The 27,226-nt window shown below is 37.6% G+C and overlaps 1 protein-coding gene across 1 annotated transcript; it reads right to left on the bottom strand.

Annotated features, from left to right (window-relative positions):
• Positions 1-3: 3 nt before the first annotated feature.
• On the bottom strand, positions 4-21,443 carry LOC145985784 (leucine-rich repeat-containing protein 43-like). Its single transcript, XM_083119866.1, has 5 exons — positions 21,085-21,443; positions 19,480-19,696; positions 10,929-11,080; positions 7,706-7,894; positions 4-123 (listed from the first exon to the last, which is right to left on the bottom strand). Exons 1-5 carry the CDS (start codon positions 21,388-21,390, stop codon positions 4-6), a joined length of 984 nt encoding a protein of 327 aa, XP_082975992.1. The 5' UTR covers positions 21,391-21,443.
• Between the last annotated feature and the right edge of the window lie 5,783 nt (positions 21,444-27,226).

Genomic DNA, 27,226 nt, shown 5'->3' with positions numbered 1-27,226 from the left:
TTGCTACATGTTCGGCAAAACTGGCGCGAAGGCGTTGATCTGTGTCCGAGACTTCATGGCCACCACATTGAGAACATTCTGTAACGCAACTGACTTTTGGAAAACCCTGTATTGCTTCAAACACTAAAAGACAATGCAATTATCAATTCAAATGTTTACCATATTGGGATCCCATTTATAAACAAATAAGTAAATTATTCTCAAAATTGCGCATCTAGTATAGAGACCTCCATTGTGATTTCTTGCTCACAATATCTTCTCACGAGGCTGTAACTTAGTAACGTACGTATTATACATTTTGGCCCGCAGTATGCATTTTGCCTGTATATGTATAATTGAAATCTTTTAAAATATTTTAATGCACGTGTCGTAACGTGTGCATACATCCGGTCTCCCTAGTGTAATGATAAGCGCATTGCGTACAAAGAGTTATTTTTTTAAAAAAAAAAAAAAAAAAGGTACATACACACAATTCGAAGGTGCTTAAATGATCGTGTCTGAACTCGACTGATGCATTTTTAGTATGTCATGGAACAGCAGATGAAAAAAGTGCCCTTTTATGGATCTCTGTGAATTTTGATGTATATTGTACAGTCATGGAAAGTAGTTCTTGGGCCACGAGACCTACGATATCGTAACATCTTAAAGCCTGTTGTCTATGCAACCCAAATAACAAATTGTCGCTTGGGTTTGCCTGGCGGACCTGGATTCTCGGGAATGATTGAGTATTGACAGCAGCGTGAGTCATACCCCCAGGCCCAGCCATAACAAACGACAGCTGGGTGCCGTGAGACTACCAGAAAAAGTTTCAGGAATTGGTTTCTTAACAACAGCTATTCGTAAGAAAATGTTATCTTTATTGATATTAGAGTCATTGTCAAGAAAGTTCACTGAAATGGTGGTTTTCGTCGAATCATCATCGCGCAACACACATGCTGTCAATCCAGAAGTCCTTGAAAAAGATTGGAGTTAAAAACAACTACTTGACAAATGATAAGACGAATCGATATTCATTAGTCCCAACTTAGAATTTTGTGTAAGACATGGATCATCATGTCCTATCATCCATTTCATAACTTCATTAATCATCCTCATCGCCTTTGTTGAAGCCAAGTGCTAGAAAAGCAATATAAAATAAGCAAAATTAAGAAATTAATAAATGACATTTTCAGCAATTTCACGCAGCGACTCAGTTGCATGTAGACAAAGTTTCATTAATTGGGAACCAAGGGCCTCGTTGTGTTTCATTGTCATTTTCCCTCCACTTTGCCTGCCGCGATTAACCTGATCTTGATTAATGCACAATCCACAAAGTGCACCAAAGGTATGAATAGGTAAACTATGTGATATTATGCTAATTTAGAATTTAGTAATAAAATGTGAATTTTGGGGGGTTCAGTTAAGTGGCTGCACATCCATTACGTAATCGCGATATCATCAAATTGTACGAAGCGTGTCTACACCTACGTAAAGTGTCAGTCCCCGTCATATTCGTGCGCAGACCCTCTGATTAGGGGGGATAGCCTTGATGATAGTTCAGGCCGGAAAAGAATAACGTAATTTCATCTCACTTGTTTAAATTTTATTGCATTGATGGGTGTGTTTATATATACACCCCTCCCCCCGCCCCACACACACATATAAATACATACATACATATATATATACAACACACACACACACACACACACACACACACACACACACACATATACTTATATACCAACAGTAAAAATCATATAAATTGTCTCTCAAATCTGCGCGTTCCTTTTCCTCCAAACAATTGTTCATGCACTTAAGAGAAAACCTTTTAGCAGCAGTACTTCTCTCCTCAGTAATTTAAAATGCATTACAGAAAACAAATTGCGAGCGAAGCGACCAATAAATTTTCAGATCCAAATTTTTGCAAAATGAAAACAATGTCGATTTAATATGGGGAAAAAAATTCATGGAGCGCCATATTTAGTGTTGCCCACGAGACGAGACTTTGGCCTGTCTCGTCTCGTGGAAATGCTGTCAAATGCTGTCTCGTCTCGAAAATATTCGTTTGTCTCGGGACACATGATCAATCTCGTCTCGTCTCGAATTTTTAAAAGCCTGTCCCGTCTCGTCCCGTGGGCAACACTAACCATATTATTCTCTTTTACAAGTTTTTTCATTTAGATCGTTTGGCGTCCAGGGTTAACACCCGTCGACTCCTAGCTACGGCTCTGAACTTGACTAGACTGCAAGAAAAGCAAACATTGCGAGCGAAGCGAGCAAGAACATTTTACAAAAGGTATTTATATTTGTATAAAATTTGAAATCAAGGGGGCAATTGCAGCTCTGCCCCCCCCCCCCCCGCAGGTGCTCTTGGCAGTCTGGAAGAAATAATGCAAGAAAGACGTGAAAACAAAATCCATCTTGAGTATCCTTTTGTCCTGCTACTCTTAGATTCTGCTACTCTTGCTTTCCTTTACTTCCATGTTTGCCCCTAAAATTGATTCCCGTTCAAGGTTGTGGGGGGTTGTGGTTTCGCCACTGCACCCCCTTCCCCCGTAGTTGCTTTGAACTTTCATCGGCTTGAAAATACTTAACTTTCCTTAAGAGTATACTATAGTTTAATATCGGCCATAGGATTCATCTATCCTAAATTTTTAGGTGAAAATATAATACTTAATATAGGGGCATAGATGTCTGGAAGGGGGGCAAGGATTGCCACATCTTTCCCTTAGAAAACGAATGTCAACCAAAAAGTACGTTTTCACATGTATAATTTGATTTCAGTCATAATAATTTACATTAATTATTATAATGAGGATGCAGGAATGCGATAATGCAACACAATTATCGGGGTAATATGCCCCATGGAAAAATACCTTGCTTGTCTCTTCGTGGAAAAAATTTGCAGACGTCCATGATTAGGGGGGTATTTGCCCTCCCCCTGGCCCCCTGGGCGCACGCATATGATCCCCGTGATGGAAGATGTAGCGCAAAGCCAGGGCTTTAAGATCAAATTTGTTTTGTTATTGTTTTTATTAGTAATTACCTCAGTTTTCTTCCTCTGAAGTTAAATTATTCATGACGACGATTTATGATTACATTAAAGACAAGAATGAACATACACAATGAACCCATTTTGGTCGGAACTCGAACTCGGAACCTTGTTCGGCAAGAAATACAAATATCCATAAGGCATGACTGTTTCATTGGAGATGTTCCTCTACTTCCGTCATTTTATCACTAATATATTTCTTTAATATACAATAATAAATCACAACTACCTAAAAATAAATATTATTTTGAATTTTCACGTGCATATGTTTTTTTTACGGTTAGAGTGTGAACTGGCACCTTTTTATTTAGATTGTTCTTTATGTTTCGTGTGTAGTTAAAGATAGGAAAAATGCTTGAGGAACGATTAGGGCTATAAGAATTCCGCCCGTGACAGAGTGGTTAGCAGAGTGCGCTACGATGTCTGATGTCTTGGGTTCGAATCCCGTCGTGCGTATGGGTGTTTTTTGTGAGTGCTCCTTCATCAATTTCATCATATCACTCATCTTCGTCGTCGCGATTAGCAAGAGGTGAAAGAAAAACGACGCTAAATAAGAAAATAAAAAGACTTATAAGAATCATTCTTATTTCCGGACGTGTCCTACATTTTATAGTTGTGTCTGGCCTCCGGAAGGAATTTGAAATAAATCTCAAATGCCTTATACGTATTTTGGGCATCACGTAACTTCAAATTAGATGGAGAAACAGAAAAACTGAGGGGAGTCTAAGATAACGTGGTTCCTTGGAGAAGTATGCTTAAATCAAAGTGTGTGCATGGTTGATACTGGATGTTCGGAAAAGCTCAGAAATTACTTCACGATTTTCTAGATCCGGAAAAGTCCGGATATATGTATAAAAATGCTTACTTTGTGAAGTTTTATCGATATAAGTGTCGGTAATTTGTTCGAAGTAACAAGTAATTATTCTCCTTATTGGAGAAATAAGGCACACAGTTCTGTTTTTTCCCAGTGTATAGTAGTTTTTTACATATTAATAAACAAGAACTTCCAGACTTTGTTTACGAAATTGTGATTTTTTTCCTTCCCGAATTCATGGATTGTTTTCTCTTCCTGGCCCCACATCGACGAAAAACGTTCTGTCTTTCATACACAAGTTGAAATCACATACAGCCGTTCTATTAATTAGCAGTTGAGGAATTTTCAACTCAACCGTTCACTTCAACATTAATTTTTGAGCTGAAGATGTCATACTCTTGTTATATGCTAAGATGTCCTAGTAAATACGTTCGTGTCCAACATTTTGAGACAATTTGTCTTACTCTCCGCTGAAGAGCGATCTGATAGCCCTATGCGTGATGAGAACAGTTTTTACTCAATTTCTGATTTCATTTATTCCAGCATTTCCTTCAACTTCTATTACCTTGTTATTGCCTCCAATGCTTACACAACCTTTCCTTCGTGCTCGACCTTTGGGTTCAGAAATGTTTACAACACCCCCATCTCCCGCGTGTAAATAGCAGGAGGCAACAACACACTGGAAGACCATAATGTATACAACTTGTTTACTACATATTTTACGAAAATATTAGAATGTTAGCTTGATATAACTGTGGATTGGAACGAACGAAATAAAATACCTGTTTTATACGCACACTGGAACGAGGGAAGGCTAGCTGTGAGTCACTCTGGCAGTGAAGGTCAATGATCGAAGCAGTTACTGCTTGCTTCCTACAAACAGACGCCTTATCTTTCCTCAAGGAAACACGGAAATCTTCGTTACTTTTTTTCGCCAGACTAATGGTGAACATTTACAGGAACGTAAGGAGTAGTATCGTATTCTATTGGAATTAGATTTCGTGGTGTTTAAAAGATATCATAACAATATGTAAATCTCTTTTGTGACCTACACTGAACTTATTTTAAAGTTTCATTGACATGTGAAAGCGGAAATTTAGAGATCCTTCTTCCTTACGATTTCTAAACAACCGAAGAGTGTGGTGAACGTGAAACTACTAATTGTTCGCAACAACGATATGTATTATACAAATGGTCTCTAATCAAAAACCCTATTACATCACAGGAAGTGATATTTAAAACAATTCTACCACGTATCCAACGTAACCAATATTCAGATTGATTCCAAGCTTCTGTTTGGGTTATTTTGTGTCGCATTTTTACCTCTTGCGATAATCGCGACGATGAAGATGATGGGTAATGATACGAATGCAATGCTACATCTAAGCCTCAACAGGTTTCAAAAATGGATCCTCTGGATTTGTATAGAGTTACGGTGATTTTTATTTTAATTTGGTATTTTAAGTCCACTTTATGCACCCAGAGGCTAATCGAGACTGCATCTACAGTTTAAAGTGGGATCCTAACCACTGTGTCTCCACCGGGTATCGAACCGGGGACTCCTTGATTACAAGGCGACTCCTCTACTACAGCGCCATCGGGAAGGATGAGAGAGAGAGAGAGAGAGAGAGAGAGAGAGAGTTACGGTGACTACGATAATGAAGAATTGAAAGTAGCAGAACGACTAAGCTATTCTTTTGTCAATATTGGGATTGTTAATGAATGTTATGAATGTCAGTTCAAATTGAAAAAAAAATAAACTAAAAAATTTCCAGAGTGCCGTTACAAATCGTTAATTTTTCTCTTTCCACACATTACTTTGCTACTATGTAGATATTTGCATGCTAAGATGTAGAAAGTGCTGCATATTCAGTGTGTGGAATTGAGATTTATTTCTGAGAATGGAGTGAGTAGTGGGAAAAGGATCACCTCACATGTTTGGATTATACCTCCCCGCCAAAAAAAGACACAAAATATATATCGGATGTTGTTCTTATAAGGAAATATAACATGTATGAATTGTGTCAAGAAATATTGGAGCCTATTCACATCCCTACGGAACTTGGAACAATGCCCACGTAGAGATTGGGAAGTTTTGTTCCGACAAAATCGGGATGTATAGTAAATTAATAAGCAAAGTCCTACCTTGTGCTTTGCACCAAGCCATGAAGGCGTATAGGGGGTGTGGAGTTAGTGGAGTTGGGGCCCAACGCTTTCTTCATCAGGCCGAAGGTGGGAATGATGTGATCAGCACCACGCTCCTGGCCGCCTTACACCCCCCCCCCCCTTCCCCAGAGTTTCCTCCAGATACCCACTTTATACGACGCTGGGTGGGCACCGAAAAAGCTTGAACAGGTGGACAAAATCCCGATTATCCCCCGTCGGGGATCGAACCCAGATCTCTCACATGGTAATAAAACGCCCTAACGACTGTGCTACTGCGGCACATACAGTAATTAAGGCAAGAATTGTTTTAGCGTTTCGTTCAACGTTTTTAGGGGAATCATTTTCGGAGATATAACGTGTAGCTCTTGTCGGTTCTGCGACTTGGCTTGAGAAAAGACGATTTTCTGACGAACAACATTCCACCTGACAAGTCACGTGACTTTCCTACATTTCCTGTGCCTGTTGGCTTTTGCATGAAAGGCGAGTTGCTCTTGAGACAAACAGAATCACCCGATCACCTAATGGTGCAATGTGTGTTGCCTACCCTTCCGGCATTATTTACTGCCATTAAAGTCTTATGGGGAAGAACTTTTTTCCACCACTGTACACGGAGGGTCAAAAAGATGTTACCACATACGTGGCAATTTGTAGCATGTGTGCATCCAGAATGGTGGCATATGTAGGGCGACGTTGTTGTAGGTGTTTATTGAACTAAACTGCATCCTTGAGATACACTTTGTACCATTCCCATACCTATATACATACACATATGTACATTACAGTGAAAATACATAACTAAAAATATACTAACCGTAACCTCGACATATCCATTTCAGTGGTAACATCTTTTTGGCCCTCCCTGTATAGTCAACATGTTTGTGTCAATTGGCACATTTTGCGTGACTAAGTTACTTTTGCATAACTGAGTCAACTCAAAAAATATGTCACAGTTACTTTAAAAGTACCACACACAAGAATGTACAGTAAACCTTTGTACTTGAAATAATTATTTCGCAAGAAACACGCGTTCTTAACACACACACAAATCAATAAATTATGCATATAAAACTTTCTTTTTTGTATATGTTCATTTTTCAGGAAACCGGAATTTTGTTCATTACTGTTGAAACCTATAGACCAGTAACTCTAAAAGTAACTTAATTTTGTTATTCTTTGCTCGGTAGCTGAGGTACAGTTACTCATTTCAAAAAGTAACTATTTACCCCTACTCCAAAAAGTAACTAACTGTTGTTTCTAACGCACAAGTAACTCGTTACTTCTCTACTACCAATTCAGACTACCTACGTTAATATCCTGGCTAAGGCATGAGTTTTCACGATGTTTATTCCTCCAGTTTCTCGGTCTCGGTTTGAGTGATAAATGTCTCGTTCCCTCTCTCGGTACCATCCCTACTGTTTAGTTCATTTCATTTTTCAATGCCATACCGAAGTCTCGAAAAGAGAAGGACTGTCTCGATTTTACGTTGGTTTGTCTAGTTCTCTGTCTCGTCTCGGCAAATTTCCAAGTTTCTGGTCTCGTGCTCGTCTTGATTTTCGCGAGCTTGTCTCTGTCTCGGTCTACTTAATCTAGAGAGGTACAAAGTTTGTGTAACTGTAATATAACTACAAAATGTAAAGGCAAAATAAGGTGATGGACCATATCGGAGCTGATACATTACAAGGATTGCTTGCCTTTATCACCAGGGGTTTAGGAATTCCCATTAACCTGTAGCAAGTGATCACCATTCCTCCGTACTCACTGCTTCTCTTCAGGTCTACACATTCGGGTACCTTTCTGTCGGCTTCAAGTAATTCTGTGTTGTCCAGGTATAAAAGACGGGGGATTCTGTTCCCCACAGCCTGCTTGTAAGGAACACACATCTGGAGAATAAAGAAAAGGAAGATGCGTAGCTAGAACTTTATATTTGGGTGTGCATAAAGAAAGAAAAATGACGCCTTGTACCTTTTCAATAGCATATTTTGCAATACAATCACTTGGCTCTTTAACTGCACTGATCTTTGCAAAGGAATATAAATTCACTAAATGACAGTGTTGAAAATTTCTGAATATATGTAGTAGAAAAAAAATCAAATTGCATAGAGATTACACACACAAAAAAATGTTCATAAATGTTACAAACAAATTCATCAAAATACACGTCATCTATAGCAAGAGACGTCTGTCAAAAGGTACCATGTTCTAAAACTCATCAATAACTTCATTTACATCAATAGATGAAGCTTTTTCTGTTCCACAAATAGCAAAAGCAGGGCTTCCAATCTATCCTGCATCCGAGTTGCTCTTAATTTAGTTTTAACTTGGGAAAGCTTGGAGAAAGCTCTCTCACACTTGCAGCTTGTGACAGGTATAGAAGAAAAGCGCTGTAGTACAGAGTAGAATGCAGTAAATATCTTCTCTCTCTTCTTTCTCAAATATATTACTGTGACATTGTTGTTATTGTTATACATATTGTATCCCTGTATTATATCAGTTTTTAATTTCGAGCGTTCAGTAAAGAAAAGAACCTATTTCCACAAATATATGTAAGTTTTAGACCAATATTGAGGAAGGGGGGTGGGATTCGGGGATAAACTCAGCGAGTTCAATATTTCGAATAATCTCTACTTTTAATAATTTTGTCCTGGCAAAAGAAAGATGCCGCTTATTTTCTCTCTTATTGAAATATCTGTCTTTAATTCTCTTTGATAAAGCAGCTCATTAGGGTGTGCCTATGCACACCCGGCACACCCCGTAGCTACGCCTTTGGATATAAGTACGATATGGACACTGACTTTTATAAAGACAAAATTTTCTGTCACCGTGGTGTGCACAAAATGTTGGACATGATATGCATACTGCCTCACCGGTGGCGTGGCGGTCATTAAGCCACCTGGTAGTCAAGGGGGCCTTGGTTCGATACCCGCTGAAAGCAAATCGTGCTTCTGATTCAACATTAAAATGTAGGTCCAGCACCGATTGGCCTTACTGTGCTTAAAGTAGACTTTGAAACATACAATATAATATGAATAGTACCCATGCACGCCCGCAGGATTTTTTTCTTGCCAGGGAATGAAAAGGAGGCATATTTTCCCCCATAATTGCGATACCCCCTCAAAAAACAATGCCTCAGTCTGAAAGTATCATGTTCCTTCAACACCCTCAAAATAATTAACACACATTACTGTGACTGAAATGAAATTATGTGTGAAATATATACCTTTTAGATGGAAATTCATTTTCCAAGGGTGGGAGCCCCCCTTGCCACCTTCCGAACGTCCATGATAGTACCTCACTTCGACAAGTGAGGTCAAAGATTGTTGAACGTTACCAGTTTTATGAGCACGATAACTGCAATACATTTGTAGCTTCTCACTTGAAACTTACATACCAGCTATAGGTGAGTTTCATGTGACGTCAGGATGCACACAGCCGCCATGTTTGCTACCAATTTTATTTGTCGTTTCCAAGGAAATATCCACCAGGTAGCATTCGTTATTTCTGCACCAACTGCACGTTTGTTTTAAATCACAAATGTCTATGTTAGTATCTCCCGCCCGCTTGATTTCCGCATGTTTAAGAATTGGCCTCAATCATGACTGCTCGAAGCCACACCTACAGATACCCTTCAAGACTGTCTCGGTATTGCGTTGCGAACGTTATACCATGCTACTTTATAATATACTAGCTGATTGTCCGGCGTTGCCCGGGTATTTATTTATCCCAATCTTCTATTAGACAGGAATATAAAGAATTCTAACTATAGTGTAAAATGAACTTGGAGTTGAACGGTATTGGGAGTGTCAGTATTCATCTCAGCGGCACCGACAACTATGGATTCCACACTAATATCGGTCGTTTTACATATCACCCCTTCCCACCCCCACCCCTAGGGGTGCCAGGGGTGTCTTACCCTAACAGCATTTCTTTCCAGATTGCAAGTCATATGTGTACCAAGTTTGGTCATCGTGAATGTCACCAATTAGCTTAGAGACTCCGAACACTACGATTCGACACTAATGTAGGTCATTTTTGACATTTTATTTTTCACCCCCTCTCACCCTCCATCCCTATAGATGATGAACTTGGAGTTGAACGGCATTGGGAGTGTCACTATTCATGTTAGCGACCTCGACAACTATGGATTCCACACTAATATCGGTCGTTTTTTTATTATTTTTGCATGTCACCCACTTCCCACACCCACACCTAGGGGTGCCAGGAGTGTCTTACCCACACAGTATTTCTTTCCAGATTGTAAGTAATTTGTGTACCAAGTTTGGTCATCGTGATTGTCAACAAATAGCTTAGAGACTCCGAAAACTATGGATTCCACACTAATGTAGGTCATTTTTGACATTTTATTTTTCACCCACTATCTCCTTCCATCCCTATAGGTGATGAACTTGAAGTTGAACGGCATTAGGACTGTCACTATTCATGTTAGCGACCCCGAAAACTATGGATTCCACACTAATATCGGTCGTTTTCGATTATTTTTACATGTCACTCCTTCCCACCCCCACCCAGGGGTGTCTTACCCCCACAGTGATTCTTTCTAGAATGCAAGTGATACGTGTACCAAGTTTGGTTGAAATCGCTCCAGGCGTTCGAGAGTTATGCCGGAACAAACACACACACACACACATCCATTTTTATATAGAGAGAGATTGTGTGAAATTTCCTTGTCGTTATGTTTTATTTCATGTATGTACTTATTCCAATGAAAAGAAAAACTGTAAATGTAACCATGGTTAAGTGGTAGAGAAGGTCCCCACAGCTTTAACTTACGCCGCCGAATAAAATCCTGATCACTACAAGCGCCATCAGTATAAATTTGTGGCCACCGCGTTGTATAGTGTTAAATGTCAAATAGTGTGTCAGAACTCAAAATATACCCCAATATACTCTACTTACAGCACAGGGATTCCCTTCCAAGCATAGAGCTGATATGTACGGAAGATTGTCTGCAACATGTAGGACGTCTTCCATCCTGCATAAGAGGTTGTATTCTACGTCGAGCGTTCGTAGATGGCAGCAGTGAGTTGACAGCAGCTTCAGATTACTTGCTGAAATAGTCAAGGTACGTGACATTATGTGACACTTTTACATGTTTCAATGTATTTTGCATATTTGCAATATTGTCTTTATAGATATTTTCCTTGTCATTGTAATAGCGCTATGGCGAGGCAAGAGATCACGAAAAGTTGTAACTTCCCTTTTTATTTACTATGTTTTTAAAAAATAGAGCAATTTTCATGTATTTGCCTAAAGCATCCCACGGCTAGGATATTTGCATAGGCATCCACCCAACCTGCTCCTGTGTCTATGTTGAACCATAAAAGCATCCCCTACCTATATTACTATATGTCGCGGTAATCTCTGGAGCATGAGGACGAAAACAATTCCTCTGCTCAAGTAGGACTCGAGAGGACTAGACCAACGAACATATGAGAGTGGAAATGAGTGTATGGAGGGGAGTACTTGTTTTCGTTCGCTTGCTTCACAGACTCCTGGAAAGAATATAGGAATTTTCAATTCGGGCGCTGCATAGGTGCTGGATTTGTTGTCATATACTTGATCTTGTAAATAATCACAACGCAGTGGCGGCGATTAGGGAGGCGTGGAGGGCTGTTGCCCCTCACTTTTTGCAACTTTTGCCCCGCAGTATGCTAAACCTTATTTACCAAGGGGAAGTAAAGTGTCCTTCCCCCTCCACCGTCTTTGGAACCCAATCGCCGCCACTTTCTTGTGCGTGCGTCTTCTCTTTCGTCTGCTCGATCTGTCGTTTCCGCCACAGTATGTATATCCAGTAGCGAAGCATCATCGTCCAAATAAGATCGTCAAAGTTTTCTTTACGTTCATTTTTATGGTCAGATAAGCTGATCGGAACTGGACGTGCGGTTTAAAGTGAGATGCGAACCATCTGGCTAATTGCGACTCTGAGGATGAGTGATGATATAATGAAATTGATGAAGGAACACTCATAAAGAACGCCCATGCTTAGGCTGACATTCGAACCCGCGACCCACGGGTAAGGGGGGACAGTCCCTTCTTTTGAGCCCCTATCCGGATTTTTTTTATGTAAAACAGGACGCTAAAGTGTCACTTTTTTGTGACAATGCCTTATCGGTATGAAATTATTGCATCACAACACCTTACTATGAACTATATGGCATTAGCAACATTCAGAAGATCCATATCGGCAAAATATCAATGAATGACTTCCAATTCTAAAGGACTTGGTTGGAATGCAGCGCATATCACCATATTATATCACTTATTTACACTGTATTTATTTATTTAATTACTTTTCAAACATAAGTATTTATGACGAAACAGTTTTTATATTAAATATAATGTGTAAATTTTGCCTTCCCGTTTATTCCTCAGAAAGTACGAAAAATGTCCCGTTTTGTTCTGGTCACTTTACCTCCGGATTAATCTATGAGCACACACACGTACGCACACATATTTGAATTCTTGAGAAGGAAAATCTCCCCAACATCCTCCGGTAATAACGTCACGTGCTGTGTATTACTATTGTTTATATTTATGAACCATTTCGAGGAGCTTTGATTCCCATTGTTATTGGTAAACTAAGCAGATAAAAATGCAAATGTTTATCATGAACTCACTTGAATCTCAACGTGGCTCGTTAGCGGAAACCTCTGAAACATGCTACTTTCTGGTTTCCCACCAGAGACGCTAACTGTTCGTTAATTAACCCGCTAACTTTCCGACAGAACACTTAATCCCTTAAAATAAGCTTTTGCTTCCTCTGTTCGGTCATCAATAATCCATTAATGCAGCGCTAAGCTCCTCTTGCCTCCACCGTGCATCATAGGAGAACCTTTAAGGACAGTAACGTGAGCCCTAGCGTTGCGGTGTGTGCTATTAATTCTGAAATGGAGCCGCGTAGGTAATGTAACTTTCTTTGAAGCCTCGCAGCAGAAGTGAATGGCGTTTCCCCAGTAACAATCATCTGGAGAATCGTATTAATAAAAATAAGTGATTGGGAGTTTTAGTTTCATTTAATATTTAGGGGTACATCGGCACGTATGGCCATTTAAGTATACGAGGGAAAATCCCCTTATCTAAATCCCTTACCTTAAAAATTTAAAAAAAGGGGGTGTAAAAATTCCCTTGAGAAAGATTACAGGTGCATGTTGTAACGGGGCCTGCACAGGATAAAAACACAACACATTAAGTAAGGGAAGTGTCGTAGATGGCGCTGCGATCGTTCAAAGAGTGTAAATAACCGTAAAGTTTTTAAGACTGTATATTATTATTGAGGGATACACAATAAAATATTTCGGAAATACCAATTTTAGCGTTCGTTTTAAAAGTTGTTCAAGGACAAACGAAATCGGGGACCATTTTAAAGTTGGTTGGCATTTACTGCTTTGTTTCTTTCCGAGTTCTTTACCGCCTCCATTTGAACATTTTGTTGTTCTCAAAAATTTGGGAAGGGGCTTTAACCCCATCAGCGGACGGCAGCGATTGTGCCACTGGAGTTTAAAACCGTTGCGAGAAGAATAGATGGAATCATGCAACTCTATAATATATTTATCTTTGTTTATCCCTCTGTCTCTGTTTTGTTATACTTATCTTTCTTTATCTCCCTCTCTCTCGCCTCTTTACTTCCCATTCTCTCTTGTCTCGTTTCTTTTTTTTATCTTCCTCCCTCACCAATCTCGCATCTTTACTTCTCTTTTTCCCCACTTCCTTTTCCTCTTATTTTCTCTCCCTACCTCTCTCTGTCTCTCACTTCTTCCTTTCTCTCTCTCTCTCTGTTTCCCCGTATCTCTCTTCTCTCATTCTCTATTGTTTCTTTAATTCTTTTCACACCCCGTTTAAAATTATGCTCCATTTTATGCTCGAATAGGCTAATCGCAGAGAAAACTTGGTATTTGAATAGTCATAATTAAAGTTGAGGTAATTAGTATTTCAGAAGAATAATCAAAGCAGGAAAATACGTTAGAATAACTGCGCTTAAATGCAGGAACGTAGTCAAAACTTCATGACTTCATATCCCATCACTTAATCCAAACTATAAGTGGTTCCATGAGTGTTCATAATTTTAAAAAATAAGCTTTTTATGCGAAAAGGCGCCCAACAAACCCTTTACACATGAGGGCATTTCAAAATAACTGCAAATTGACTATATACAGATATATAATTCAATTCGAGACAGTAAAGGTCTTCAAATGCTTGATTTGGTGTTTTAAGTCCACTTTATGCACAGTAAGGCTAATCAGGACTGGACCTACAGTTTAAAGTGGGATCCGAACCACTTGTGCCTCCACCGGGTATCGAACCCGGGACCCCTTGATTACAAGGCGACGACGCTACCACTGCGCCATCAGGGAGGCCTGTCTTCAAATGCAAATGATATGTCACATTTCTACACAATCGCCCTCCTTTTCGATACAATTCTCACACGTTACACCATCTTCTATGTTCCATCAGGAAAAATATATGATTTTGGTTGTTCCTTCAGCCAGAAATGTATCACTCACAAATCCACATCCTCTAAAAGCTTCCTTCAGGGGTCAAAACACATGATAATCAAAGGGTGCAAAATCAGAGATATATGGAGGATGCTGTACGATCTGAAATCTCATTCTCCAAATAGTGACAAGAGTTGCAGCGGTCGTGTGAGAACGTGCGTTTTCGTGAAGAACCTCCATGACAATTTTACATCCGGACCAAATATAGACATCCAATTCTCTGGCTAGAACTTCTAAAGACACGCACCTGTGAAGAATAATGGTGTCAGCGAGACCCAACTTCTCATCAGTGAGAGCCGTGCTCATCACGAATTAATGTGGGCCCGTTTTTAAACGTTTCCACATAGTCGTACACTCTTCTCTCGCCATTGCATTCATCTCCATGCTGTTGCAGCATTCTTCTATGAATTTCACGACGTTTTTACCCTCCGACCAAAAAAATCTGATAACTGCTTGTTGCTCCTCTAACGTTCGAACAGCTAAGAAGGTCACCGCCATTTTGTATATTCTGTCGTTCCGATTGAGCATACTATACCTACCATCTATTGAGCAGCGTCAATCCTCCCTGCGCGGAAAGTTTTTAAATGCTTTGCTTGAGATGTTCGTTTCGTGAAACACGGTCAATTTGCTGCTACTTTTTGAAACATCCACGCAACTAAAATATCCGCTAACTTCCAAAGCTTTCTCTTGAACGAAGTGCATGCATATTATTAACAAAATGAAAGAAATACGTATTTCAGTAACTGTATGAAATGTAACAAGATAATGGCGTTGTGCTCGATAATCATTCATCTGGTGGATCGAAATAGGCAATAAAAATAATAGTTTACAGTAACCCCCGACTTACGTAATACGCGACTTACGTAAATTCGCAGTTACGTAATAACTAGACCTCGGATTTTAGGTTTTTAACCTATTTTTTCCTTTACCGGTATGTAAGAAATAATAAGTTATGTCAGCGTTTCGTTAAAACAAAGTAACAACTGATGAAGTTTTATAGTGCCTAAAAAAAAACTATTTTGCTTGTTATAACCTATTTTAGGTTTATGTGCCTAAATCAAGCCATTTTTAGATTTTTATATATTTTTAAAGGTTTTACAGGATTTTTATGTCACACAGAGGCATTTGCTTTGTTTGGTCACGAAAAAATTCAATGGCGAACCGGTTTCAAACGTACTCTCTGTCGATTTCCCTTCCTCCAAGTCCATGGTGATTTTTCAAAGCTCTAAACAAAGCAAAATGTCTGATGCCACTGTTGCCTGTACAATCCAAAGTGGTCTGATCTGTGTGGTGTTGCTCACTTTCGCGTCACTTCGGTGCTTTGGGCATTAACGCCTTGCAAACTAACATTTCAGCATTGAAGTTTGCATCACTGACTATGTTTTTGTTGAAAGATTATCAGCATATAAGATGATCCTCACAGACAAAATTGCAGAGTTTGACTGTCGATAGCATGAAAAAAGATTGTTGTCTAACTATACGACGAAGAGTGGATTCTAATAGCAAATTTCCAATGGTAAGTTCTGCCATTGCTGTAGGGTTTGGCAATGCACATAACGTTATGCAAGATAGTGCGTACTTCAGGATATAGATGTCCCATTTTCATTGCCGGTGACTATACCTAATCAGTATTTTTCAAGAATTTTGAACTATTTTAAGTTTCTTTTAACCTACTTCAAGATTTTTCGAGCCTAACTTTAGATTTTTTAACCTGTTTTAGGAATTTTAGAACCTTTGTGATTGTCGGATTGACCATTACTGGTTTTGTGTCATTGTATTAATTAATTGCTGGCCAGCTACAAGGTTTAGGGCTAATTAATATGTTTCCATGAGTGTACTTTTATGTTAATATTCCATGTAAGTGTATGTGCTTAATGGATTGTGCTTTTACTGCATATTAGATTCCCCTGTTTTTTAGCTTCCCAGTTGGGGGAGCTGTCTATCAAAAGACCGTTGCAGTGGACATTCCAGTGCTACGGGGTCCACGTTCACGGACGTTTACCTCGACTATAAAAATGGCCAGTTGGGCTCAACAAAAAAAAAACGTGTTTCCCCATCTTTTCGACGACGAGGAACGTCTGCTCGAGTTTAATTCACTTTTGGTGGCTAGACTGATATAAGAATGTAGCATTTGGTGTAAGCCAAGCCCTGTTTGATGTCCCAAAGTCCCCTTTAGTAAAGCTTTGAATATTTGGATATTTCCGTATCGAAAATTGATGCCCGAAAGAAAAGAGTAAAGGCGTAAGGAAACGCATTGTAATGAACGGAATATCATTTAAGCTGAGGGTAGGCCCGCAGAGATAGTTATGCTAACCCTGCGGTAAAGGAAGTGCCGATGGTGTAAACCATGGGTGCGCAATTTTGTTGATTTAAGAGTTTGTTGATTTGTTCAATGCACACATGGAAACGCTCTGTAAATTTGTATATAAAACAACGTATAATAAACCCATGTAATAAATCCTCCAAAATAATGTTATGATTTGCTAAGTTAAACTCCCTCAGCAATAGTACTGCTTTTACCAGTTGTTTATTCACTTTCTGTACATGTGTAACGAAACCTAGGGACTGAAAATATAAATATTATGCCAACCCCCCTTTCGTAATTCCGGCGTTAATATAATCTGCTCGCGAGACACCCAGGGTGAGGTGTGGAAGGAGAGATTTGAAAGGATAATACAAGGGTAGTAATCGAGAGGGCCGGATAGAAACCAGGGACTGGGGGGGCCGACATTCACACCTTTTAGGGTTTTTAGAACCTAAAAAACCGAGGTCTAGTAATAACTGTACGTAGCTGTGACAAGACATTTTTTTTTATTTGAAAAGTGTGATTTCAGTTTGTTTTTATATACTTTTATATATTTTTCATAGTTTTATAGTTTATATCCGGTTTCATCTATAGAAAATAATGTGTAAATAAATAATAATAATATAATAATAATAAATATTGCCGTTTCTTACGAAGTTACACTTAAGCAAATTTACAAATTCGACTTACGTAAAATTCTAGTAACGCAAAGGTTTACAGAACGCATTACTTACGCAACTCGGGGGCTACTGTATTGTCATTACAAGTACTATTTCATTAGTTACAACTATTCGACTTTTCATACACAAACTTTCTGGCGACGACCATGGGTTCAAGTCAACTCACCAATTTTCCAGCTTTTCAATGTTTTTTCGACGTATCTTTTCGAACAGTGAATAACATGAAATTATAGTTCTTAACTTTCGACTATCATTTTCTGCATGTGTCCAATGACCTATGGGGTTCTAGGTCCATTAAAAAGCATTGGGAACTGTGTTCCCATCTCTTATTCTTAATTGCATTACTCTAACTCCCACCACCTGCCCTTTCGCGTCCGGTTTAGAGAAATGGACTAGGTTGCGCGGTGCTGTTGTGCGTGTGCTGTGAGTTCAACTGCCAAGGGAGATGATACGTCATGTCAAATCGAGTTCCAGAAAACACGTATCTGAAGTTTTAAGTCCGATACGCTTGAGGTTGTCAAATTTACCGTGATAAACGACGTCGTTAGGGTGCTCCAGCGTCGCTTTCGGAACTGCTGTTTTGACGTGGTGGACGCTTTTCGCTGAAACAGACAGTGAGGAACCGTGGCGTCATTTCATAATTAACCAACAGGAAGCAAGCCTTCGCAATGAATCAACTGTCCATTTCTTCCAATTAAGCAGAATGCAGGTACACCAAACGGGGGAGGAAGCGGAATCGGTACGTCTGGATGGGAGGGGAGGAAACCGTATAACTGAAATGTTGGTTTGTGTTTTGACAACTCTGACGGATTCACGCAAAGTTCGGGAAAGGACGTGGTGGGCAGGTTTCCAGTGGAACTTGGCACCGCAAAATAATTTGACAGTCTTTTGTCATTATTAAGTTGCAACGTCATGTCATAACAAAGGTTCATCTATAATCCTCGTTCTCGGAATTGGGGTCCATCTGTTTCGATGTGCTCCTAGCGGCACATCTCTGTGACGACATTCCGGTGAGATATTTTTTGCGTCGTTATGGTGTTGCGAAGACATAAATGGTATTTCGGAAGAGTTAGTATTGTGAACTTTGTCGTCGCCACTGTCTACAACATTATAGCTAATGACAATCCACATGACATTGTCTCTAAGCTAAACCTCAGAAGTAAAAATTCACCCATATTTAGCCAGAAATTATATCTGTGCCGTTGCAGAAACTCAGCTAGCAGTCCTCATTAAGTTCCATGGCACCTTAAGCCTCAAATGCACTCACAAAGAAAGCCAAAAAAAAAAAAAAAAATCTCAAACGTTTACTCAACATGCTGTATGAATCACTAATCAGTGATGAGAAGCAACGTAAAGCATAACATTTTCGAAATGTTGCCCTTGTTTGTTTTTCAAGCTAACATGAAAACTTTGATTTGTACTTCACAAACTTAGTATTATTGCCTATTATACATAGTTATATTTTGGAGATTTTGGATGTAATTATTTTTTATATATTGATAAAAAAATTGGTGTTAAAAGTGCAAAACAACAAAACACGCCCTAATTTAATTTGTGTGAAATGATCGGGCAAGAAAACGTATGATCAAGTTTTTATAAATACTGTAACACAGAAAAACATTTGAACACGTTAGGTTAAAGTTTTTGGTATCCTTAAGATATTTGATAGCCTTTACTCAATTTTGTAATTTTGACTAATTTTTGGGGTAACTTTAAGGACATGTGCACGGTTACTGAAATAAGTAGATAATAATAAGTTGTCCTTATTTTTTTAAAATTATAGTAACAGGTTTACGTTACAGACCCAACTTCTCTGCTGATAACATCCAGCAGTGAGAACAATTTGTGCAAATACGTACATATCACGTAATTTCAAATAATGACCGTCATAAGCAGTTCTGAGAATTTGAAATTTTGCATTCAGTTTACATGATATTACCCTATGTTATCTATTTAAAAGGTCTTCTTACCGTCATCCAGACGGTTGTAGGCTAGCCCTAGGTGTAGCAATTGAGGTGGCATCTCGTCGCACAGTTTTACCAGATCTTGAATGCAGTTGTTGTACAGCTCCAAAAACTTCAGTCCTCTTGGTAGAAGCTTGCCTGGGAGATCCTCAATTTGATTACTGCACAACGACAGGATTTCCAAATTTGCCATCTTGAATAGCGGCATGTCGATGTCCTTAATCTGTGTGAACATATGAACGTCTACTGTCATTTTTACCAATGATTATATGGTAATTGGTAGTTATGGGGAAGTCCATAATTTGTATTTTTAATAATCTATTGGATTGGTCATAATTGTTATTGTGATTTCTATATTCAAAGTCTACATCACTTGAAAGTGTCACAAAATAACAAAAAATATGGAATTTTCTGGTGAAAATACAAAGTTATAATAGAAGGAATTTACAAGCATTAATCCAACAAATCTGTATACCATGCCTCCCAGATGGCGCAGTGGTAGCGTCATCGCCTTGTAATCAAGGGGTCCGGGTTCGATACATAGGCACATAGTGGTTCGGATTCCACTTTAAACTGTAGGTCCAGTCCCGATTAGCCTTTCTGTGCATAAAGTGGACTTAAAACAAGAATTCAACAACAACAATTTGTATACGCTACGTAAAGATATAAATAATAATGCAAGTTAAAAAAGGGCATTCCAAATGGCATAATTATAACATGGTTGCCATGTAATGAAGCTATCCTGGAATCGACCTCGGGAGGAAACAGATTGCACAGTCATTCGGTTCCCACTTTAAACTGCAGATCCAGTCCTACTTCGCCTATCTGGGCATAAAGTGGACTTGAACAAACTTTTGCAGTTATAGAGCAAGTACATATAAAAATGTCTCAAAATTTGAAAAAATCTTATGTAGGTCAATGAGACAACAGAACAATCTAAAAGAATATTCTGCAATAAAATATTCTGGAAACTTCTAATGCACAACAAAAGACAACGAATATAATTTAAAAATATAATAGAACTCATCGAAATTTTCAAAACTTTTAAAGCATAATTCAGAAAATTTTTTAAAAGAAAATGGAACTCATTAACAAAAACAAACAAAAGAGGAAGTTCGAAAGTAAAGTAAGAACAGATTATTTTATTAAAATCCGCTTAAAATTGAAACCCATGTAAAAATTTTAATGCAGAATATGAACGAATACGCGTAATAAGAAGGAAAGTTCAAATTAACGAATTAAGTTAAATTTTAAAAACTGAAAATTACAATAGAAATCAGTAAGGAAAATCTAATTCAGAACGGAAATCATTGAGAGAAATCAAATTCACAAAGAATTCAATAACAAAAACTTATTTCTACATCGTCAATGTTGATCTAGCGAGAAACTGCTACGTAAAGATCCTTGTTTCTAATTCTGATAGCTCATGTAACATTTATCATGTGATATGTTCGTCATGTGATGAATTAGTAAATTTTTGTTATTGGATTCTATTGTAAATTTAATTTTTCTTATTGATTTGTGTCCTGAATTATATTTCTCTTATTGTTTTTTGCTGTAATTTTGAATCTTTAAAATATATTTCGTTTGTTAAATGTTAGGTAGACGAACCTTGCAATCCACTAACCGAAGAGTCGTGAGGTGTTGCAGGACAAGGCTTTTGGTGATGGTCCTTTCCTTGGAGACGGATCTGGCGAGGGAATTCTTTAAGGTATCGCTCAGGGAATTCCTTTCCAGCAACTCCCTGTTGGGACGATTGAGCATAAACTCCGCGATGGAATGTTTGTCCGTTCGTGTCCCAGCATCGTCTCTCTGCTCCAGGTTCCATTCTCTGACGAAACAGCCGACGATCGACTGGCGCAGCTTCTCGTCCAGACACTCTGAAAATTTCACAGGCGAAGGGTAGTCCTCTTCCATGGTTGCAGTTTGCGATGTAGCTCTGTCTGGTCTGGCGCCAGTTGAACCGAAAAATCGAGGCGGAAATTGGTAACAAATCCATGGTTGCGTACTCGATTATTGTCGATTAATTTCGTTAGTAATAACTAGATAGGCACCAGTGGCGTGCCCAAGGGAGGTTGGTGAAGAGTCATAACCCCTCGCTTTGGCCCAGTATTCCTAGAAAAAAGAACGTCTAAGATAGGAAAAGATGGCAAAATGACGGCTGACTACCAGAAAATATGTACATAACCCTTCCCTTTTGATAATCCTGGGCACGCCACTGATAGGCACCGACAACTCTGAAAATAGGCAGGCGAAAATGCATAACTGCATAAAATAGCCAATACTAACATCAGAAGTGATAGTTTTTCAGTTGTAGAAACTGAAAATGCCAGTTATGACTGGAAGAAAAAAGCAGGTACCTAGTACAAAACTTGTGTATCCCCTTCAGAAATGACCTGAAACGTATTTTAATATTAAAATCCTACATTTTCAGGCTAGGGAATAAAAAAGGCATTAATTAATTAATCAGCCCAGTACAAATTTGATACATTTTCTGCCTGTCTATAAAAAATTCAGAAGCATTCTGTGACTGACCCAAAGATGTTCATTTCTTTCATTTATTATTTATTGTTTAATTTTGTGTTTAACATGCATTATGATATTTAGGTTGTTATCAATTACTATTTTGTTATGTTCCAAAACGTTGTTGAATTAATAAGATGTATAATTAATTATTGATAATGTGAAATTGCGATGTATAAATTTCTATACTCATTTTGAGCATAGCAACGAAAAACAAAAGACAGTAGATCAATAAGTGAAAAATATATTGAAATTATATATAGTGACGTCCGGTTTTCTTTGAATTTAACAAACTGTAAGTAGATTTGGATAAAGATAAATACTAGGATGTTTCGTTGAAGTGTGTGTGAAAGACTTGCTTCAATAATTTGGCGCCTACAGCCAGGATTCAAGAAGAAAGGACAATCTTCTGATGCGTGGTTTGAGGTTTGCGCAATGGTTGTTACAGACTTTTAAAATTGTATTTTGTCTTCGAGTTGCAATTTGTTGAACATGTTGCGAAGGCAAAATTGGCGACCCTAAATATTTTATTTATGTTTATTATTATTCTGTGCAGTCATGGCAGATAAATCTAAAGAAACGAAGCCTAGACATTCACGTAGGCTAAAATCTAATGTTGCATATGAAGGAACCTACTTAAATAGTAGTAATTCTCACGATGGTGACATTTGTAATGTACAGTCAGGTAAGATTGAAGAAGTGACGTGTTGTGATAAGCTCGATAATGACCTGAGGTATGTGCAATGTTTTGATTGCCGTTCGTGGTATCATGTTTCATGTTTGAAGCTTTCCGTCACACATTGGACAATTCATTCTACCACTAAGGAAAAATATTGTTGTAAGAATTGTGATTCCAGTTACGATCCTTACCAATTGCCAGTGTATTTGGAAAGTATAAATCCTAATTTAAATGACATACTAAACAGCATTAGAAGCATACAATTAGCTGTTGTAAATTCTAATCAGGAACTTAAGACTCAGTTTGAACAGTCCAATCAGGAACTTAAGACTCAGTTTGAACAGTCTAATCAGGAACTTAAGACTCAGTTTGAACAGTCTAATCAGGAACTTAGATCAGAATTAAATCTGTCTAATGAAAATATTCAGGTTAAACTTGACGTTATATCTTTAAAACAAGCTGAATTATCTAGTGCACATACACAGTTATCTTCACAGCTTGATGTCAAATTTGAAGCTGTTAATCATGATATTAGTCATGTTAACAATCGGCTCAATATTTTAATGTCTGAATTTAAGGACAAAATAGATGCGGTTAGTACAGCGCGTTTACAATCAAATACAAGTCTTGAATCTGTGTTTGATAATAAATGTCGTAATGTTGATGTCAAACTATCTGAATTTGAAAATGTGCAATTATCATTGAAAGAACACGTTCTTGATTATGACCAACGTTTAGATAATCTCAATACAAATTGTAATGAATGCTCTGCTAATATAGTTGATCTTATATCTAGAGTCACTATTTTAGAAAGTAAAGGCGATGTTAATGCTGATGTACATAAGCATATTTCTCATTGTACAGAAAGGTTCCAACAGTTTAATTCCCATATTGAAGGTATAGAACAAAATATCAAAAAGCTTCTAGCTGATGGCAAGGATTTAACAGCCAAGGTTAACGATAATGATGAAGGTAGCTTAGCCCTTACACATAATTCCTCTGCTCATAATTCTGTTGTTACAAATAGTAATAGTAGAAAAAAATCCATTGTTGTGGATAATACAGAATCTAATACATGTAGGAATGGAAAAACTCAGTGTGATGTTGTACTCAGTACTTCGTCTAGTGATGTATCAGATGATTCTTCTAGGACAGTTTCCGGTAAGAAGAATGTTACTAACACTCGTGCTCGTAAACATGTCCGTTGGAAGCACAAGTATAATAAATCTGTAAGATCTAGCTCTGAAGAAACTTCCGTAAAGAAATTCCGAAGTGACGACTCAGAAGGTCCATTCCAAAAACGAGAGTTAGGTGCTGAGAAATATAACTACACTAACGCTTGCTATCAACTGTTTGGTACAAATTCACATCCTACTTCTAGTTTTGTGCTTACTAAGAATAATGACAATGTTAGTAATGTACATAATAATCCACATTGTCATCTGGATCAAAGCAGTAATTCTCCTTGTATGTGGTGTAATTTTAACCCACAAATATCAGAACCTAACCCACAAAATGATTGTGTTAATAATATCTATCGTGATGCAAGTGTACCATGTTCAGTTTCGAACAATCACGATGATCCTCATTCTTCTGTAAATGGTTCGAGATTGCATAACTGTAGCAACACAGGGTTAAACGGAGCAAATCATATTTGCTATAATCGACCGCATAGTTTGAGAGGAAGAAGTGATCATCCTATAACTAGAAATACATGCAATGGAGAAGGAAATGCAAGAAGTGGACGTTTAAAATTAAGTGAATTATCTCAATTGCCTAAGTTCTCGGGAAAGATAGAGTAACAATCAGCGAGAGAATATATTGAGCAGCTGGATAACATATTAAATGTTGTAGGAGTGCCAACAGAAATGAAACTGCAAAGTATCCAACAATGCTTCACTGGGAGAGCTGGTTATTGGTTTCGGACTCATAAATATTACTTTAATTCTTATGATCAGTTTGTACAAGAATTCATTAATCAGTTTGCTTCTTCGGAAGTTATCCAATCACAACTCTCCGTATTGAGGAATCGCAAATACGATCCCAGTGTACATGGCAGTTTAGAGACTTTTGTTTTAAAAACTCACTCTAGTTATTGCAATTTGGTTGAAAATCCTCAAGATATGGATGTTGTGCAGTTAATACTTAGCCAATTACCTGATAATATTGCCAATCACATTACTTGTCACGAAATTCGTTCAGTAGATCAACTAACTAGCATGTTAAGAAGAATAGATAATAAAATTTAGTAGAAAGGGGCTTGTTGTTCTTCCTAATGAAGACAACGAACGTGAAAATATTCCAAAGATTTTTAAGAACTCTGAACAAAATAGAGGCAAGTTAAATGTGCGGCAAGTTAATGTTCGACGTTCGAAGACCACTAGTGTTTGTACTCAGACTCCAACTAGTAGTGAGATAGAAGCCAATGCTGTTATCAATCAAGGTTACGAAAATCGGCAGGGAAACAATCTTCGAGGTCGATATTTCAACAATTTTAGGCGAACCTCTAATAATTATGGACATCATGGAAATTTTACTGCACGAAACAATTATATTGGCTTGATATCTAGAAACGGAGGTCAATTCCGAAATAATTACAGGAAAAATAATTATCGTTCACCTACAGGACAATTTAATGATGAAAATTTGCTCAATCAATCGCGATTCTATTACAGGAATGAAAATCGCAGTGTTAATAATAATACAGTGCCATATCAGAGTTTTCCTGCAAATTCAAATTTATTAAATTCTCAACCTGAAGCAGCAGGTTTGGTATCACAAACTAATTCTGATTCTACAAGAATGGCAAATCGTGATCAAAATACTTCGCAAATAAATCAAGTACAAGGTTCTTTACCTTTAACGCAAGTTCCGTGAGATGTTAAATTAAAAGGTTGGGATGATTTACTTCAAGCAAGTTTTTTTGTACAAGGGCAAAGTTTTGCTTAAAATGACATCAAGAAATGTATTTATTAATTATTTTCACTTTAATTCAAAGAAAGGTGGAATATTTTAATCTATGCATATTCAATGTAACTGATGATGTTGGAACTTCTTCCTATTGCTACTGATGTGCTAAAATACGAGAATTGTTGCTGCATGCAAGTAAGAATGTGAATGTACATTCCGTTTCTGCGCGATATTGTTTAAGAATTTGTTCAGAGAATAATATACTCTGCATATAAATAATTGACTTATGCCAATGTATTGTATCTAGTAGGAATGAGAAATGTAATTATCCACTAGATTACATATGGTTATTATTATATTTGAGAATTGATGTGTCTATAAAGTACATGAATAAATGTAGACAATACTTTCATGAAAGGCCATGGATGCCCTGACGATGTGATGATTATCTTCGTCTAACAAGTTTATATGCGCGCAAATAAGTATGATATTTGAAGAAACAGTCGCAATATTAATTTATTACTTGCAACTCAATTGACAACGTTTAAGTATTTGTTCAAGGAAATTTGTAATCAGGTAGCTAGCCATGTTTGAAAAAAATTACGGCGTTTCCAACTGAGATAGTGATTTAGAAGATATAGAAGAAGGAATGAACTTAGTGCATGTTTTGCATTTCTTGGTTGTCGTGTATTAGTTACATCTATAAATTACTATTGCTGAAGAAATTATCCAAGATTTAGTGAAGAAGTGAAGTAAGAAGGTTTGAAGATTTTGAGAGTTACATCGGATAATGAGAAGCTATAAATACAATTTCAGACGTAATAATTTATGTTCATGATTGTTTCCATTCAAGAATATTGTCTTTAGTTTAATGTACTGAATGCATGCAACTAAAACAAAATGAAGAATATGTCAATCAAGTTTGATTCACGGAGATCTTAGTGAACTGAATTAATATTGTTTGAAAGAATATAATTTATGTTGTACTTTAAAAATGCAATGTTCACAAGTTTGTAACTAAATGTAAAATTTTCGATATTTACAGAACTTAAATAAGTCGAAAATTTTCACCCGGAAGGGGTGCGTATTGTGACTGACCCAAAGATGTTCATTTCTTTCATTTATTATTTATTGTTTAATTTTGTGTTTAACATGCATTATGATATTTAGGTTGTTATCAATTACTATTTTGTTAAGTTCCAAAACGTTGTTGAATTAATAAGATGTATAATTAATTATTGATAATGTGAAATTGCGATGTATAAATTTCTATACTCATTTTGAGCATAGCAACGAAAAACAAAAGACAGTAGATCAATAAGTGAAAAATATATTGAAATTATATATAGTGACGTCCGAGTTTTCTTTGAATTTAACAAACTGTAAGTAGATTTGGATAAAGATAAATACTAGGATGTTTCGTTGAAGTGTGTGTGAAAGACTTGCTTCAATTCAAAGCATAAAATCATTTCAATGTCTTTGAATTTTTGTATTGAAGTTTGATGAGGCTCGTAAATGCATGTTTGAAGAGTCGGCGAGTATTTTAAGTTTAGGGGCAAGGCAAGAAATTACCTATAGTAATGGAGTAGTAGTTGTGGTGACATTAAATTGAAAGTCTTCACTTTTAACTCAGTGTTCTGC

This window comes from Lepisma saccharinum, chromosome 1 (assembly GCF_977018435.1).
Source record: "Lepisma saccharinum chromosome 1, izLepSacc3.1, whole genome shotgun sequence".
Lineage (NCBI taxonomy): Eukaryota > Metazoa > Arthropoda > Insecta > Zygentoma > Lepismatidae > Lepisma > Lepisma saccharinum.
This window is presented reverse-complemented; position numbering and strand designations above follow the sequence as displayed.

Bases quoted from the DNA above. Each gene is read 5' to 3' on its own strand.
- LOC145985784 (XM_083119866.1), bottom strand. From the start codon at position 21,390: ATGGAAGAGGACTACCCTTCGCCTGTGAAATTTTCAGAGTGTCTGGAC. The intron at 11,081-19,479 runs GTAAGAAGACCT...TGACTATTTCAG, and splicing joins CTACAACCGTCTGGATGACG to CAAGTAATCTGAAGCTGCTG. The intron at 7,895-10,928 runs GTAAGTAGAGTA...TTTATTCTCCAG, and splicing joins TGGAAGGGAATCCCTGTGCT to ATGTGTGTTCCTTACAAGCA.